A 14,108-nucleotide genomic window follows, 5' to 3' on the forward strand; every position below is an offset into this window, starting at 1 on the left:
CCACACCACATCAATATTAAGATGATATATGAACATCATTTTTGTAATTTATTCATATTTGCGTTAATGTATACATGCATATTTTATAAATTTCATATACAAAGATAAAGTTTATATTATTATTATTGATGACATTTATAGTTTGTTATTATTATAATCAAGTATTAGTTCATTGTATATGGATAAATAAATAATATTATGGAATATATAAGAGCAAATTAAAATAATATTTTAAAACAATTTAAAAAAATACACTGAAAGAAAAGATTAAGCTGAATGCAGTATAGCATTTTTAATTGGTTGTAGTAGCCAATTTTTGGTTGTGTTAGCCTTTCAAAATACTATATTGATTACGCATAGCCAAAAATTGGCTGCTGTAATCAATTAAAAATGCTATGCTATATTTTCTCATCTAATTTACTGCAGTAGTCAATCCTTTTTTTCAGTGTAGAAAATGATCGCAGTATGTTGTCAATAAAAGTTTGATTAAATAAATATTTCGATTTTATTCAAATTTCTTTAGTAAGCATTTGAGTTGCATCGCTTTCGAATGAAAAGGCATTATCGAGACCGATCATGAGTTCTCGTGAGATTGTTGGCGCTTGGTAGAGCCGAAATAATATTCCATCGATCGTGCGTAATTCACAGTCACTTAACACAATTTGCAGGTTATTGCGCGAGAGCTTTATCCTATTATTACCTTATCTTGCTCGCGCTACTTCGTGTTCGTTAAATGCATGGATCTCAGAATTTATCTGCTGCGAATATTTGATAACGCGCTGACTACCGTACACATTAATATTAACTATCTGTTCAAGAACATACTTTATCCCTATTTACATATGTTTCACATTTTACAAATAAAAATATAATCTAATAAAATAATCACATTTAGTAATAAAATAAAATTCTCGTTTAATGAGAGAAATTTATTACAAGAACATTTTTTATACTATTTACGCGTGAAAAAGTTTCGTAATTGTACTTAAAAGTGCATGCTGTATACTATTAATTAAAATAGTACTATTAATTAATTAAAATAAAAGAAAAACAATTACTTAAAATCAATCTCTTTAACTAGTTTTCGGGCAACCTCGTAGTTACTTTGCCGCCAAAGTTCCATTCAATCACTTAACTTGAAATTCGCTACGAAATTACAGAATAGGTAAACTTGTAATCGTCCACACGTGATATTGTCTTCGTGATTTAGTAAACAGTAACATCTCCTGCAATTTCTATTTAATCACCATCTTACCAAGAAGATCAACAATATTATAAAGTGTAGTCGTTTGAACAAACGATTGAAATAATTGAACTAATTGTAAGGGAAAAACTTTCTTTTGAGATATAATTTATATTTGTTTGTTGCCGGATTTAATTTCTCGTGCTAAATTATCTTAAAATATACCGATAAATTATTGAAAAAATTATTATATCAAGATTACATCTATATATTTATAAATCTTAAATACCTTAAAACATTATCTTGCAGTAACTTGAATATTATATATAAAATAAAATACATATATGTATTGAATTTATTTAATTTATGTGAAATTACACATTTAACTTATATTAAATTATATATTTAATTATGCTAATTACATATTTAATTTATGTAAAATTATACATTATCTTTCTTTTTCTCTTTCACTTAAAATTTTATTTTAGATATAGTACTATCCGATCGTCAATCAGTACGTCCGTTTATTGTTCCTCTCTTCATTCTTGTGCTTTTGTTTTGCAAGAAAAAAACTCGAGCTTTGGAGCTCGAGAAGCTACGACCGCTTTCCAGCAATTCTTATTTCTTCTCCGTGATTTCCGTCGATTCATCTCCGGTCAGACCAGGAGAAATCACGAAGATCTGATCGCGTGTTTTCCCTTCTTCACGACCGCTTTGTTCAAATTCCTTAGATTCCTACCGTACAATTGTATGCCCCGACCGAGGCTTTTCTGCGCTAATGACAGAGATGCTGAGTGTGCTGAGACTGCTACTGTATTACCAAAAAGACCTCCATCCCCCATCAGGTTTGTTACAAATACAACAGTGTTTGTTTTAACATAATAATTGTAAGATTTTTTAAATTAAAATTATTAATTTAATATTGAGATAGAGAGAGAATCACATTATCAGTTATTTTTTTATAAAAAAAAAATAACGTCACGAAAAGAATATTTTTTTGCTGAAATTATACATACTAAAAAATTTAGCTAGATACAAATCCGAAAATAATTTTGTTGGACTATCAAAATAAAATATATGAATTTCAAATATGATGAGCAATATATCGAAAAATTTTGACACTCTAGCAATCAATTTGAACATAGTTATTTTGATGATTCAATGAAATTATTTTCAATCGGTATCTAGTCAAATTTTATACTTCAGCAAAATCATCCTTTTTGTGAAGTTTTAATAAAATTCGGAATTTTTTTGATAGACACATTTTACCTGGGAGATTCGATCTGCGTGCTAGTACCACAGAGTTATTAAAACGACGAAGCATCACCAAAGCTCGAAGGTATTTGTGGGAATTTAAAGATCGAATTTTGCAGAGTGCAAAACAAGTCTGGAATGCGGATGTCGATTTGGACTCGGTTATTTGCACGCTAGTACTACATGCATTGTGTGAAAACGTGATTTTTACAATGGCTGACACAAATACAGGAATTGATGTCCATACTTTCATCAATATGGCCGTTAGTTGGATATTAGTTGATTTACAAATTTTAGATCTGACTATACTGAGTGAGCAAGAACGCAGTATGTTCACTGAGTTTGAATTATTTGACATCGATAGTACGTATAGTAATATAAGCTTTTCTATTATTTAAAATATATATTATTTTATCTATTATATTAAAATTGAAAAACGACCGTTTCTAATTTAAATAACATGCATATATTTTTTATCGCAAAACTATAATTTAAATACACATTATGTTTTATATGTTTTTACTTTTGCAATTTTATAGTAAAATTTATAATTTGTGACAAAAATTGCCATTGTTGTAACAATATTTGAAAAATTAAAGTACAGTTCTATTCAGATATTTAACAAATATGTATACATATTTGTGTTTTGTTAAAACAGTTAATGTACGCATATTTATGTTTTGTTAAAATAGTCAGTAAAAGCTTTATTATATGTATATTTGTTGTATGTGTAACATTGCAATCGATCGTGACCATAGAGACCATAGACCCGAGAAATGGGCCGCATTAATGATAAAAAGTATCGGGAAACATTGACTTGAAAACATACTTAACTATTATATACTCATTAACACTAAAACGTTATACACGGAACTTCTTACGATTAATATATGCGATAATATATTATTTGTAAGCTTGAATATTCATGAAATTCGTCAGAGCGTTCGACAAGCCACGAAGTGGTCGTCTCTTCGAAACTCCGTAGAACTCTCTTCGAAGTGCATCGCCCAAAGTTCGAGCCACACGTCTCGATCCATTTGCATCGTAGTTTGCCATGGACGCTGGTCAGTCCAGCACATCAGACGGGAGTCACTAAATTTTATCCTAATGTGAGAGAACGAATCGACGAGAAGTTACCAGACTCGTCTCAATATGTGAAATCAGTCTATATACCGGATGTAACGTGTTCTCATTTCGGAAACGTGCCAGATTAGGATCACTTTGCTTAAAAGAAATCCAAGTTCTCGTTTGAGGGATTAATTGTGAATAATATGATTAAAAATAAAGGCCCATATTTTACATAACACTTCAGATCGCAGTTATACTTAAACATATTGTAATTTGAAATAAAAAATTATTCCAGAATTTATTTTGAAAAGATTCATGAAAGTAATGAAAATGTTAGAAAATGGAGATATGAGGGGATATAATCTGTAATAAATTCAATATCTGTAAAAGAAATTAAATTTAAATAAGAGAGAGAAAAAAATGGAATTGTGCATAATTATAATAAATTGTAAAGTACAGAGAGTTTCATATTTCCTCTATATTCTTTTGTAAAATAAATTTCTAATTTTTGTCACATTTTCATTGTTTTAAAATGTATGAAAATTTCCTATCAAAGTTGTTATAATATAAAAATTTATAAAAAATATAATGTTTGTAAATTTTATGTAGATATAATTAAACGAGAAAATTCTGTATAAACAGATACCTATACTCTGAAAAATATTGCTTTAATTAATTGTCACTATATTGCGATTCAGGTTTAAGAAGCCATAAATATTTTGCAACTGGGGAAATTTCGCCACGAGTCTCGCAATAATTCACGTCGGTCGGCCACCTTCCGCGCGACGATGAAATTTTTATGATCCGCAATTTCAATCCACGGAACTCGTTAGTTAGACGATCATGTGACAGTTAATTAATTCAACGAAATTAATTCGGTGTGTAATATTAATTATATTATTAATACTATATACATGGCTGTTTTCACTCAAAATCTCTTCGTGGGAACAATAAATCAAAATTATTGGCGTGTATAAAGCTGTCGGCCAATTTTGTTGAAATACATCGTATAAAAAAAAATTATACAGACATTTTCGATGCGCATAATATTCATGTTTATACTATCATTCAATCATGTGGAAAAATGTAGTCAATACTGCATTATCATGACAATCGAAGACTGTCAGGTGTGTTCGAACTCTTCCACAAAAGGTTTAAAGTCTTTTACACACGGGGATTGATGCACAGAATCAGAAGATGCACCTGAGGCTGTTCCTTGAAAGGAATATAAACTGGCCGCGGAGGCGAATATCGTGGACGTAACTTGAAGAATAAAAGAAGAAGAAAAGCGACGGCATTCGTTGGACATTTAATGGACTTTTCGCCTCGCGGCGCCTCGCCGACTGCTCGCGCCGACTGCTGATTCAGCGTGGAAATTACGTCAGCTTCCTCGAGAGGATGGAGCACATGCGGAAGTGCCACGCCTTTCTCTTCCTCTTCGTAACGTCTACCAGTCTTCAGCTTTGTCTTCAGCCACGACGGCGGCAAAACGGCAGCTTTTCTCTCGCAGGATGTGCGAATTATGTGTCCGAAGTAGAAACGCGTGAAGGCGAGCTGACGTAGTTTCTACTAGTTTTATTAAGATAAATTAAAAATATAAATAATCAGAAATATTCGCAGCAGTCAGATAAATTCGTTTTGATTTTTACATTATAATTATTGAATTTTTTATCTATATTTAGAAAACAAACTTATTATTATTGTCCAATTTCTTCACTTCCAGATAAATTGTGGATAACTTTATTCAGGAGATATCTTTATTGCACATTCTGGGAGATATTTAATATTTTTAATAAAAAGTTATCTAGAGGTGAAGAAATTAAGTATATATGTTATTTGCTTATATCCCTGATGTAATTTAACAACTGATTACAGACATAATTCGATGTTTAAGTATGGATACCGTTATATTTTATCAAAATAGAATTAAAACAATTCCTAATATAAAAGTAAAATTCTGAGAACACTCAGAGGTTAATGATGCTTTCATAATCTATATTTTTCACTCGTTGCAGTCTCCAGTAGCCAAACCGCGAAGATCTTTTTTATCGAACACAATGACGAAGATCTTCAATTTTCTATGTCGCGGAAATCGCATTTGCGTCGCCGGCACTTTCGATATCCCTCCTTTAACGCGGCGCCCATTAATTGCTTAAAAGCCTCGGGTTACTGCATCCCGTTAAGAACTAAAATATGATTATCGAGTGGTAATTAACGATCCGACATATACGTTATCATGAATTATTCATGTATTGTGAGCAGCAAATAAATTTAAATTCTGTTAACGTTGTTGGCAGCAACGCTGGTAGATGAGCAACATATATCAGAACAATAAAGATTATTTATAATAAATATTTTATACAGCTAAAAATATACATATATAGAGATAAATTTTTGTTTTAGTAGAGATTATTTTATGTAAAATATTTATAAGATTTAAATTAATGCATGGGTCGCAGTTTCATGAAAATAAATGTACTAATGATGATATGTCAATAAAGTCTGACGTTTTAAAATTTTTTTAATTACGTATTAAATATGGAGCAAAAAATATTATAAAAATGATGTAAGTATTTCAAAAGTAAAACCTTTATATGATCAGCAAATATTTATCTAAGTTAGGTATTCTACAACTCATTGCATTTCATCAACAGGGAAGAAAAATATCCAGGGGCTACGCCCAAAAGGGTTTAAATGCTCGCAATGTCAGAGTTAACTACATGCGTTTCTATCCTCCATTCATTATCTTGTTACCTCTCCCCCAAACAATACATAAGCTCGACATTGTCACGCTGATTACTCGGAAGCCGCTAATAACACCGTATACAATGCCGAACTTGCCAGCCGGTCGAATCAATGCCAGGCACTCTTGCGAGGCCACCACCGAGCTGTCCTCGAAGCTGATAAATATTCATGGCTCACCATGGTTGGCACGATTTCCTCGTCGTAAAACGGCCGGATGATGCGGGCGAATCCGTGCGACAGTTCCATCGTTCCGCGTCGCGATAATCACATCCAGTAATGCCGTGCCCGCTTGAATCGTTGAACGCGTCGTAATTGAACCCTCGTTTCTCACGGAACGGAATTTTTGAGCGAGTTAAATGGCATGCAGCGCTCAGGCGCAGCGCGTAATTCTGTACCGCTAATTACGAATTCTGTGTGTCTGCATATCGGAGGATTCAATTGCGAACACGTTGAATTTAAGTGCGGTGTATCTTAGGAAAACGTTTTTAATGAAAAATGACGGCTGCCATTTAAACCACGGAAATGTAAAAAAAAAACAGAGAAATAAAGAATTAATAAAAATTTATTTTAATTCGTAAATTATAAAATTAAGGTTTTATAATCGTTTCTATTCTTTATCTATTCGATTTCAATTTTCACAAAAAACAATCAGATGAAGCATGAAATTTTATTCTAGCATTTTTCAAGAGTATTTGTTATTTTATTGTTTTTAGAATACAAACTTAATTTTTTTTTCGTCATGAACACTTAATTCTTTTCAGAACGAGAATCTTACAACATAGATTTAGGTAAGTATATTTTCATTAAGTAATTAATTAATTGCGTAATCGCGTTTTAATGATTATATGCACGGCCGTATACGTAAGAGCGGCTTCCTCTATGAAATAGCATTGCTGCACATTACTTTTAATCCAATCTGAACGCATACCATATATGTTATAATCTCGAATCAACTGACTAAGGCTAAATGCAGCTTGTGTGTATTGACTTCGTCATTTAGCAGACTGTATATCCGTGAATCGCCGTATTCGATATCAATCGACTTTCTAGCGGAGTTAATATCCAAAAGAAGATTATATATATATATATATATACATATCGGCAAAGATTAAAAAAAATTTGATCGTTGGTACATATCTCTCATAAAGCTAAGATAAAATTACGTAAAGCATATATGTGCACTGTAATAGTGAATGACCTATCTGTTCTCTCCTTACAATTATACGAGAAGTCATATAGTTGTATTTTTTTCTAAAAGACAATTAATTTCTCATTATTAATAATTATAGATAAAAAAATATTTTATTAAAATAGATTGCGTTTATGAGTATATGTATACCTAGTAATTGTTATAACGTTCATATTTTTATTTTATTCTTGATTTAACGTGGTACATTTTTTGCTGAAATCTAAAAGCGTTTTTCTTTAATAAAAAAGTAAAAATTGAATTATAATTTTTAATTAATCATTTACTAGCATCTACAATATTTCAATTTTATATAACACCAAATTACATAGCAATTTCAACGGTAACCTGAGAATAGAATTATCAGTGAACAAAAAGGTATCTAGATCAAAAATAACATCTTTTTATGACTCAGAATTTATTTCAACAAAGCTACGCGACCATATGCGACATAACAAATCGCTGGTAATGAGAGGCTAAATAGGGACAAACATTTATCATCTCTCCAGCGGGTGTTACTGGCATTGCAGATATCTCCTGATAATAATAGTTCGCTTGATCATGGCTGCAATAAACTTTCTATAATCGAAAATATCTATAATAACGATTAAAGTAGGTTTGTTTAAAAATCCCGATGTTTAAGCATCTCAAATTTTGTTGTCTAAATATCAAAATTTACTTTTGTTCGTCTCTATTATAAATAATAATTGAGAATGTAGAGGGAAAATTTTAAAATATATATAAATTGAGAATTTTTATGAGTGGCTTGTAATTATAACATTTTATAATTAAAAATTGTACTAGTATTTCTAAAATACGATTTTTAACATTCTGTAACTCGTGATAATTTATTATAACTAATAATTATTATATAAAATTAATATAAATGGAAAATTTCAATTATTATATAAAATTAAATAAAGTCTGTTTGCAAAACGAATTTATTATAATAAAAATTTAAATACATATTATTATTAAAATAAAGATTTATATATTAGGCAAATTATAAATATCTCGAGATTTCAATCACTTGTCTCAAAGTGTTCATCTTGAATCTAACATTACAGATCGATAACGTTTCCGATAAAAAGAGATGGAAAAAAAGTTGAAATGAATACGAAGCATTGAATAGAATAATGATGAATGCACATCTCCCAATGGAGATGCGCGTGATCGCTACTGCATTTGTCACTAGTTTCGCATGCTGATATACGCTTTTGATATACATATACGCTGTTATTATTTATCTCGTGTTGGATTTATAATTATCGCATTAATTACTATTTACAGAAATATTAAAACTTTCATTAAACTTTCTATAACAGATTTCTTGCAACAAAACAAAAGAATCAGTTTTCAAAGTATCATGTAAATATTTATTGTTCAAATAATTCTCGAAGAAAAAAAATCTGGAATTCTAGTTACTTTTCAATTCTTTTAAAAAATATATACACGTCTGTAATGCTAATGTTTTCAAATATATGCTTAACATTTGCACTTAACGCATTATTAAGAATCTATTAATAATATTTAAAAATATTTGTTTGTTATTTTATTGTAATTCTAACTTGTTCATTAGTCAAATTATCTTTAAACCGTTCCTGTTTTATTTTATTTCCAAATTCTGGTTTGTTAAAAAGATCCAATACTTTTTGGTGTCAACAACGGCATCCGTCGTCTTAGAAGCATTCAGGTGAAATAATGGTATATGTAATGGAAAGAAAAGGGTCGTCGGTAAAAACTAAACACTAACACGAAGTGGCAATCCGTTTCGGCGGATTCGGTCAAGCCAGTAAAAGGATTAGCTCGCGGTCTTAAGCTGGAAGAAGAACAAAATACCGAAGCGAACGTATTCTGGCCATTTATGCCGCAATCGCGGACTACAAACTATATCCTCGTAAATAACGTCGTTACGAGACGGTGTTGAATGTATTCGCCGGCGGCGACCACGTGTGGCAAACTGTGAACCAACTTTTGGCGAAATTTGCACTTGGCAGTTAGTTACAGTCAGCTGAAAAGAAATACTATTATTTTCAAGCTGAAACTACACCGATCTACGTTTTGCGCAAGTTGCGTAAAGAAAACAAGAATAAATATCTTTCTTTCGAACGTCTCTCGACACGATGTGTTGTTTCATAAAATACATATCTACGTATATGCGTACATACTGATGCATTTGATTTCACTGTCTCGGGAATGTCTTTCCCTTATATTATGATTCAAAACGGAATGTTATACATGTTTTATGTAGTTGTGAAAGGAGTATGAGGTAAACGAAGTTTTCAGAGATTCTTCGACTTTCCAACTATTGAATTTTCTGCTACTTGCTACTTCATGAACTATACTTTGAATTATCTTTCATACTCTGAATTCGGAGCTTTGTAATTCTCTAATGAACAAATATCTCCGTTTCTTGGCGTATTGTCTTCAAAGTTTTGCTTTACAAGGTTCATTTAAACAAGTTTTAATTACGCAAATTTGATTAACGTCACATTCTTCGAGAGGAGAGATTTACATACAAATGGAAAGTGGCTTTGTGTTAAACTTTGCTTAATGTCAATATTAAAATTTGTAATTACCATATTTACATTCATTTTGTTTAAATATGTGTTACGAATTTATAGAAATTCTAGAAGCGTTCATTTTGCATCAAACAAATAGATATGATTAATACAATCAATAGTTAACAGCTAGCATAAATCACCGGTACTTAAATAAAATAATAATAATTCTGATCTAAAGAAATTATTATAATCAAAGCAGAAATAAAATTTTTGTATAAACTTTAAAGATATAAAAGATGTTTATTCTCATAATGTAGAATTAAAAAATAAAAACAATAAAAAAAATTTGAATAAAGATGGTAAAACATGTCACGATTTTAAAATGAAGTATATAGATAAAAGCTATTTCTTTTAATAGTACTTTCGTTTTAAGAATGGACATGTGTTCTAGACGTGCACTTAATCTATTTATATTCATTAACGCAGTACTACTTTTATTACCATTTCTAATCTGGTTTTGCGCGTTAACCGGAAGGTACCGCGCTTGCAAGCTTGCTCGACACCACGACCCGTCATATGGTGCCACAAACAACCTGCGGCCGTTGCTCCACGCATCCGAAATGCACCGTGTTGCTTGGGAAGAACGAGAAAAACACATATCGCGTCCATCTCGCTGAGATTACACGGACGTGTGTTTTCACATTGCTAACGCAAAGAAACTCATTGTCTCTTTTTAATGTTTGCGACGAGGCAGGTCGTCCATCTTTTTCTCGCTCGCTTTGTCAAAGTATGATCGTCGAAGCGCAGAGGAATCACAGAACTGAGTACCGGAAGGAAGACGTGATACAGAAATGAAAGCGATGAGACACGATCAAGCTGTGCGAAATACACGTATATCCATCTGTCCTATATTTACGAAACCGTTCTTCTCTCTCCGACTCTGCCCTTTTATCCAACACGACTACTGTTCGTTCACCGTACTATTTGGCCTTGTTTTATCAAGCTACATTTCTTTGTTTCTTTATCTGATCTCTTCCGGTGTGAAAATATTTTGAAATGGATTGTTAGCCAGACGAAGGAAATGGAAAATTGTATTTGAACACTGATTTTCAGTGAAATATTCAGAATCAAAGTTAATAACATTAGTAATAATACTGTATTAAATAATAATAACAAATATATTTCACTATCAATTTCATTTAAATAAATTTAGTATTATTATCCAATTTTCTTTTTGCATGTATATTACGTATATGTTCGTGTATTATTTTACACATTATATTATCTATGTATATATCGTATATTAATATCTTCGAAAAGTAGTACAGTTTTTTTTCTTTTACACTATATTTTTTGACATTTTACATGAAAAATTCTTCGTTTATCGCTATTTATCATTTAAAGGTATTTTATGATTAATAATTTATGTATAATAAATAGTGATGATACGATAAATGTTAGGTACACAATTACAGTTTTTACCATTTCTACAATAACAGTGCGTTAAATTTTTCAATGAAAAGCGAGTATTCTCGTATACTCTCTTTTTGTTGTTGTTGTTTTAACCTTTTATTTTTACTGTGGTTTTAGTCGAACTCACAGCAACTCTTGACGTTGCGCTGCATGCGGCGTATTTTCCTCATTACATCCGACTATCCATCATGCGTCTCGAACGTGCAACAACATGCACTCTTTATGCACGATACGTCGCTCTGGTAGCGACATAAACTGAAAACGCAGTAATCCAACACTGTAATGAAGAAGTATCAATCTCATACGTCGTGACGGGTAAAACATCTGAGTTTCCATATAAATCACGTTTGTACTACGCAAAATGTGAGTGCGATAGACATGGAAATGTGTGTCACAGTCCCATGTCCGATATAAATTGCGCGTATAAAGATAAGATCACATAAAATATATATTGACGATAGCGTATTTTGAAACTTGGATCGACTTGTTTATTCATGCAATTCGTATTGACAGAGTGCGTAAATCATTTTTGACGTATATAACACACATATTATTTTTATCAAAACATAATTAGAATATATATTTTAATATTTCATATAAAAGTATATTATATATATGTATTTATATCATACTTATGTAAATTATATTAAAAATATAATTACGTAGTTACAAGAAATGATTGACGCAATCATCATTACATATATATCTAAAGAGTAATAAAAATTTTAAAATAATATATATTAAAATCATAAGAAAATATAACAATCTTCATTAAAGCATTAAAGGCCCAACTTCAATTGTTACGGCCAATATTTCCTATTTCCTATTTGTTGACGAGCTTTCAGTAGTCTTCATAATCGGAAAGAAATTTTCAATTTTGCCGCGTAAACGAAACATGTATTCTAGTGCACGACAATAAACAGCAGCTTTACATATATATACAAGAAAAATGCTATACTGACAATAAATATATTTCTTCATAAAGTAGCAAGCATTCGGAATATCCGACGCGGCGTGCATCATGAGGAAGGAATAACCGCGTAGAAGAGTATCGCGGATAAAAGATGTCTCGATTCTGTTTTCCTTCTTATGGAACAGAACGCAAGATTCATGACACTTTCTGAACAGCATTTACGACTCGCGTCAGGTCGAATGGGTGATAATATTTTCCAAAGTTGTTTCGTGCTTTACGATCGCTGATACGCAGCGACGTAATGCGACGTTGTAGCGATGGTAGGGCGTGCGAAGAAATACGTTAAAGAATAATCGACAGATACGAAATACGTGTCGCGAACAAGAATATTTCTACATACAATGTGTTTGCAGGATTTTATTGGTGCCTATGTGCATTTTTATGATCAATGAAGCTATCACTCCTACAAAGCAGTTTCTTCGTATGAGATACAAAGACATAGAAGAAGTGAATATAAATTACACGCGCATATGTATGCGTAAAGACGAAATTGATCTCATTTCTCTCTCACAAATGAGATTGCAAAATTTAGTTTAATAACATGGTCTGGTGCACCTTATGCGCAACATGGCGTGAATGTCGGACAAGTAGTATGTAAAAATGGCAAGTAACTTTGCTGCAGGATGAGTCGTTGCGTTTCACACAAAAGGCACGATGACGGAAATTCACGAGATAAGGTTTATATTAGAACAGACGATATATGCTTCTCGCTTGTTGCGTTCTTCCTCTCGCTTTCTCTTTCTTCCTTTTCTCTTTCTCTATACTTGATGGTTCACCCGTTCTATTGCATTCCCTTGGAAATGTCTCGAGACAGGGCGCTTCTCTTGACACTTTTATCCCCTACATCTCCCTTACGAGGACGTTTCAGGAAAGAATATCTCGTCCATGAGGAACTTGTCCTGCCGTCGTACAGAAACGGCAACGAACATCCTAAATTATGTGACACTTTCAATTTCATTTATACCGCCATGAAAGATATTCATTTCGAGATGATGCGGGATAGTTTTGTCATGTACGTGATATCATCAATTTACTTGAAATAAAATTAAATTCGAGTATGTTTCCGTCAATTTAGTATTAGTAATAATTTAAAATTATTTTAAATAATACGATAAATAATAATTTGGTAAGATTTGATTATCGAGCATATTTTAAAATCAGAAATAATTTCAGTTAATAAAATATTGATTCTCTTATAAATAAATAATTATAAATTACAATTGATTCAATAATACTTTTTTAGAAATAACATTCCCATGAAATTAATTAGAATTAATTTTACAACCAAATTTTTATAGAAAAATTGTTTGTGCGTGATTTATGCGTATATTTAAAAATTAGAGCAGATTTTTCACAAGAACGTTGTTTCTTGTTGCTTTGAATCTGTTGAAAGTAATGTGAGGGTGACTTCAAGTCAACTACGGTGGACGACAGCCTCGTGATCGCAAGAACCGTCTGACGAGCTCGCTGAAAAGGCTCCTACTTCATTCGGCCGGTGAATATTGCAGCGGCCATTAACTCGACGCCGCGCCGTCTCTAGAGCAGGTTTGTTAATTTTTTAGAGACCTCGACGATCCCTTGCACATCTATTATGAGACCTATGTACGCCCGAACAAACAGGAACGTTTCATTCATCTTCTATTGTACATCAGATTCTGTTGTTCGAGAAGGATTATAGCATCCTCTTTCTCCCATGTGCTCATATAAAAATAATTATTGTAT

At 31.7% G+C, this 14,108-nt stretch overlaps 1 protein-coding gene across 1 annotated transcript; it reads left to right on the forward strand.

Moving 5' to 3' along the window:
• The first annotated feature begins 2,600 nt into the window (after positions 1-2,600).
• On the forward strand, positions 2,601-3,725 carry LOC108783446 (uncharacterized). The gene is made up of 2 exons (XM_018552019.1): positions 2,601-2,800; positions 3,377-3,725. The coding sequence occupies exons 1-2, from the start codon at positions 2,650-2,652 to the stop codon at positions 3,649-3,651; spliced, it is 426 nt and encodes a 141-aa protein (XP_018407521.1). The 5' UTR covers positions 2,601-2,649; the 3' UTR covers positions 3,652-3,725.
• Positions 3,726-14,108: the final 10,383 nt, after the last annotated feature.

Source organism: Cyphomyrmex costatus, unplaced genomic scaffold, assembly GCF_001594065.2.
Source record: "Cyphomyrmex costatus isolate MS0001 unplaced genomic scaffold, Ccosl1.0 scaffold10, whole genome shotgun sequence".
NCBI lineage: Eukaryota > Metazoa > Arthropoda > Insecta > Hymenoptera > Formicidae > Cyphomyrmex > Cyphomyrmex costatus.

Excerpts from the sequence above, each read along its gene's own strand:
- LOC108783446 (XM_018552019.1), top strand. The coding sequence starts at position 2,650 with ATGGCTGACACAAATACAGGAATTGATGTCCATACTTTCATCAATATG. Across the intron at positions 2,801-3,376 it reads TGAATTATTTGACATCGATA|AGCGTTCGACAAGCCACGAA; the intron begins GTACGTATAGTA and ends GAAATTCGTCAG.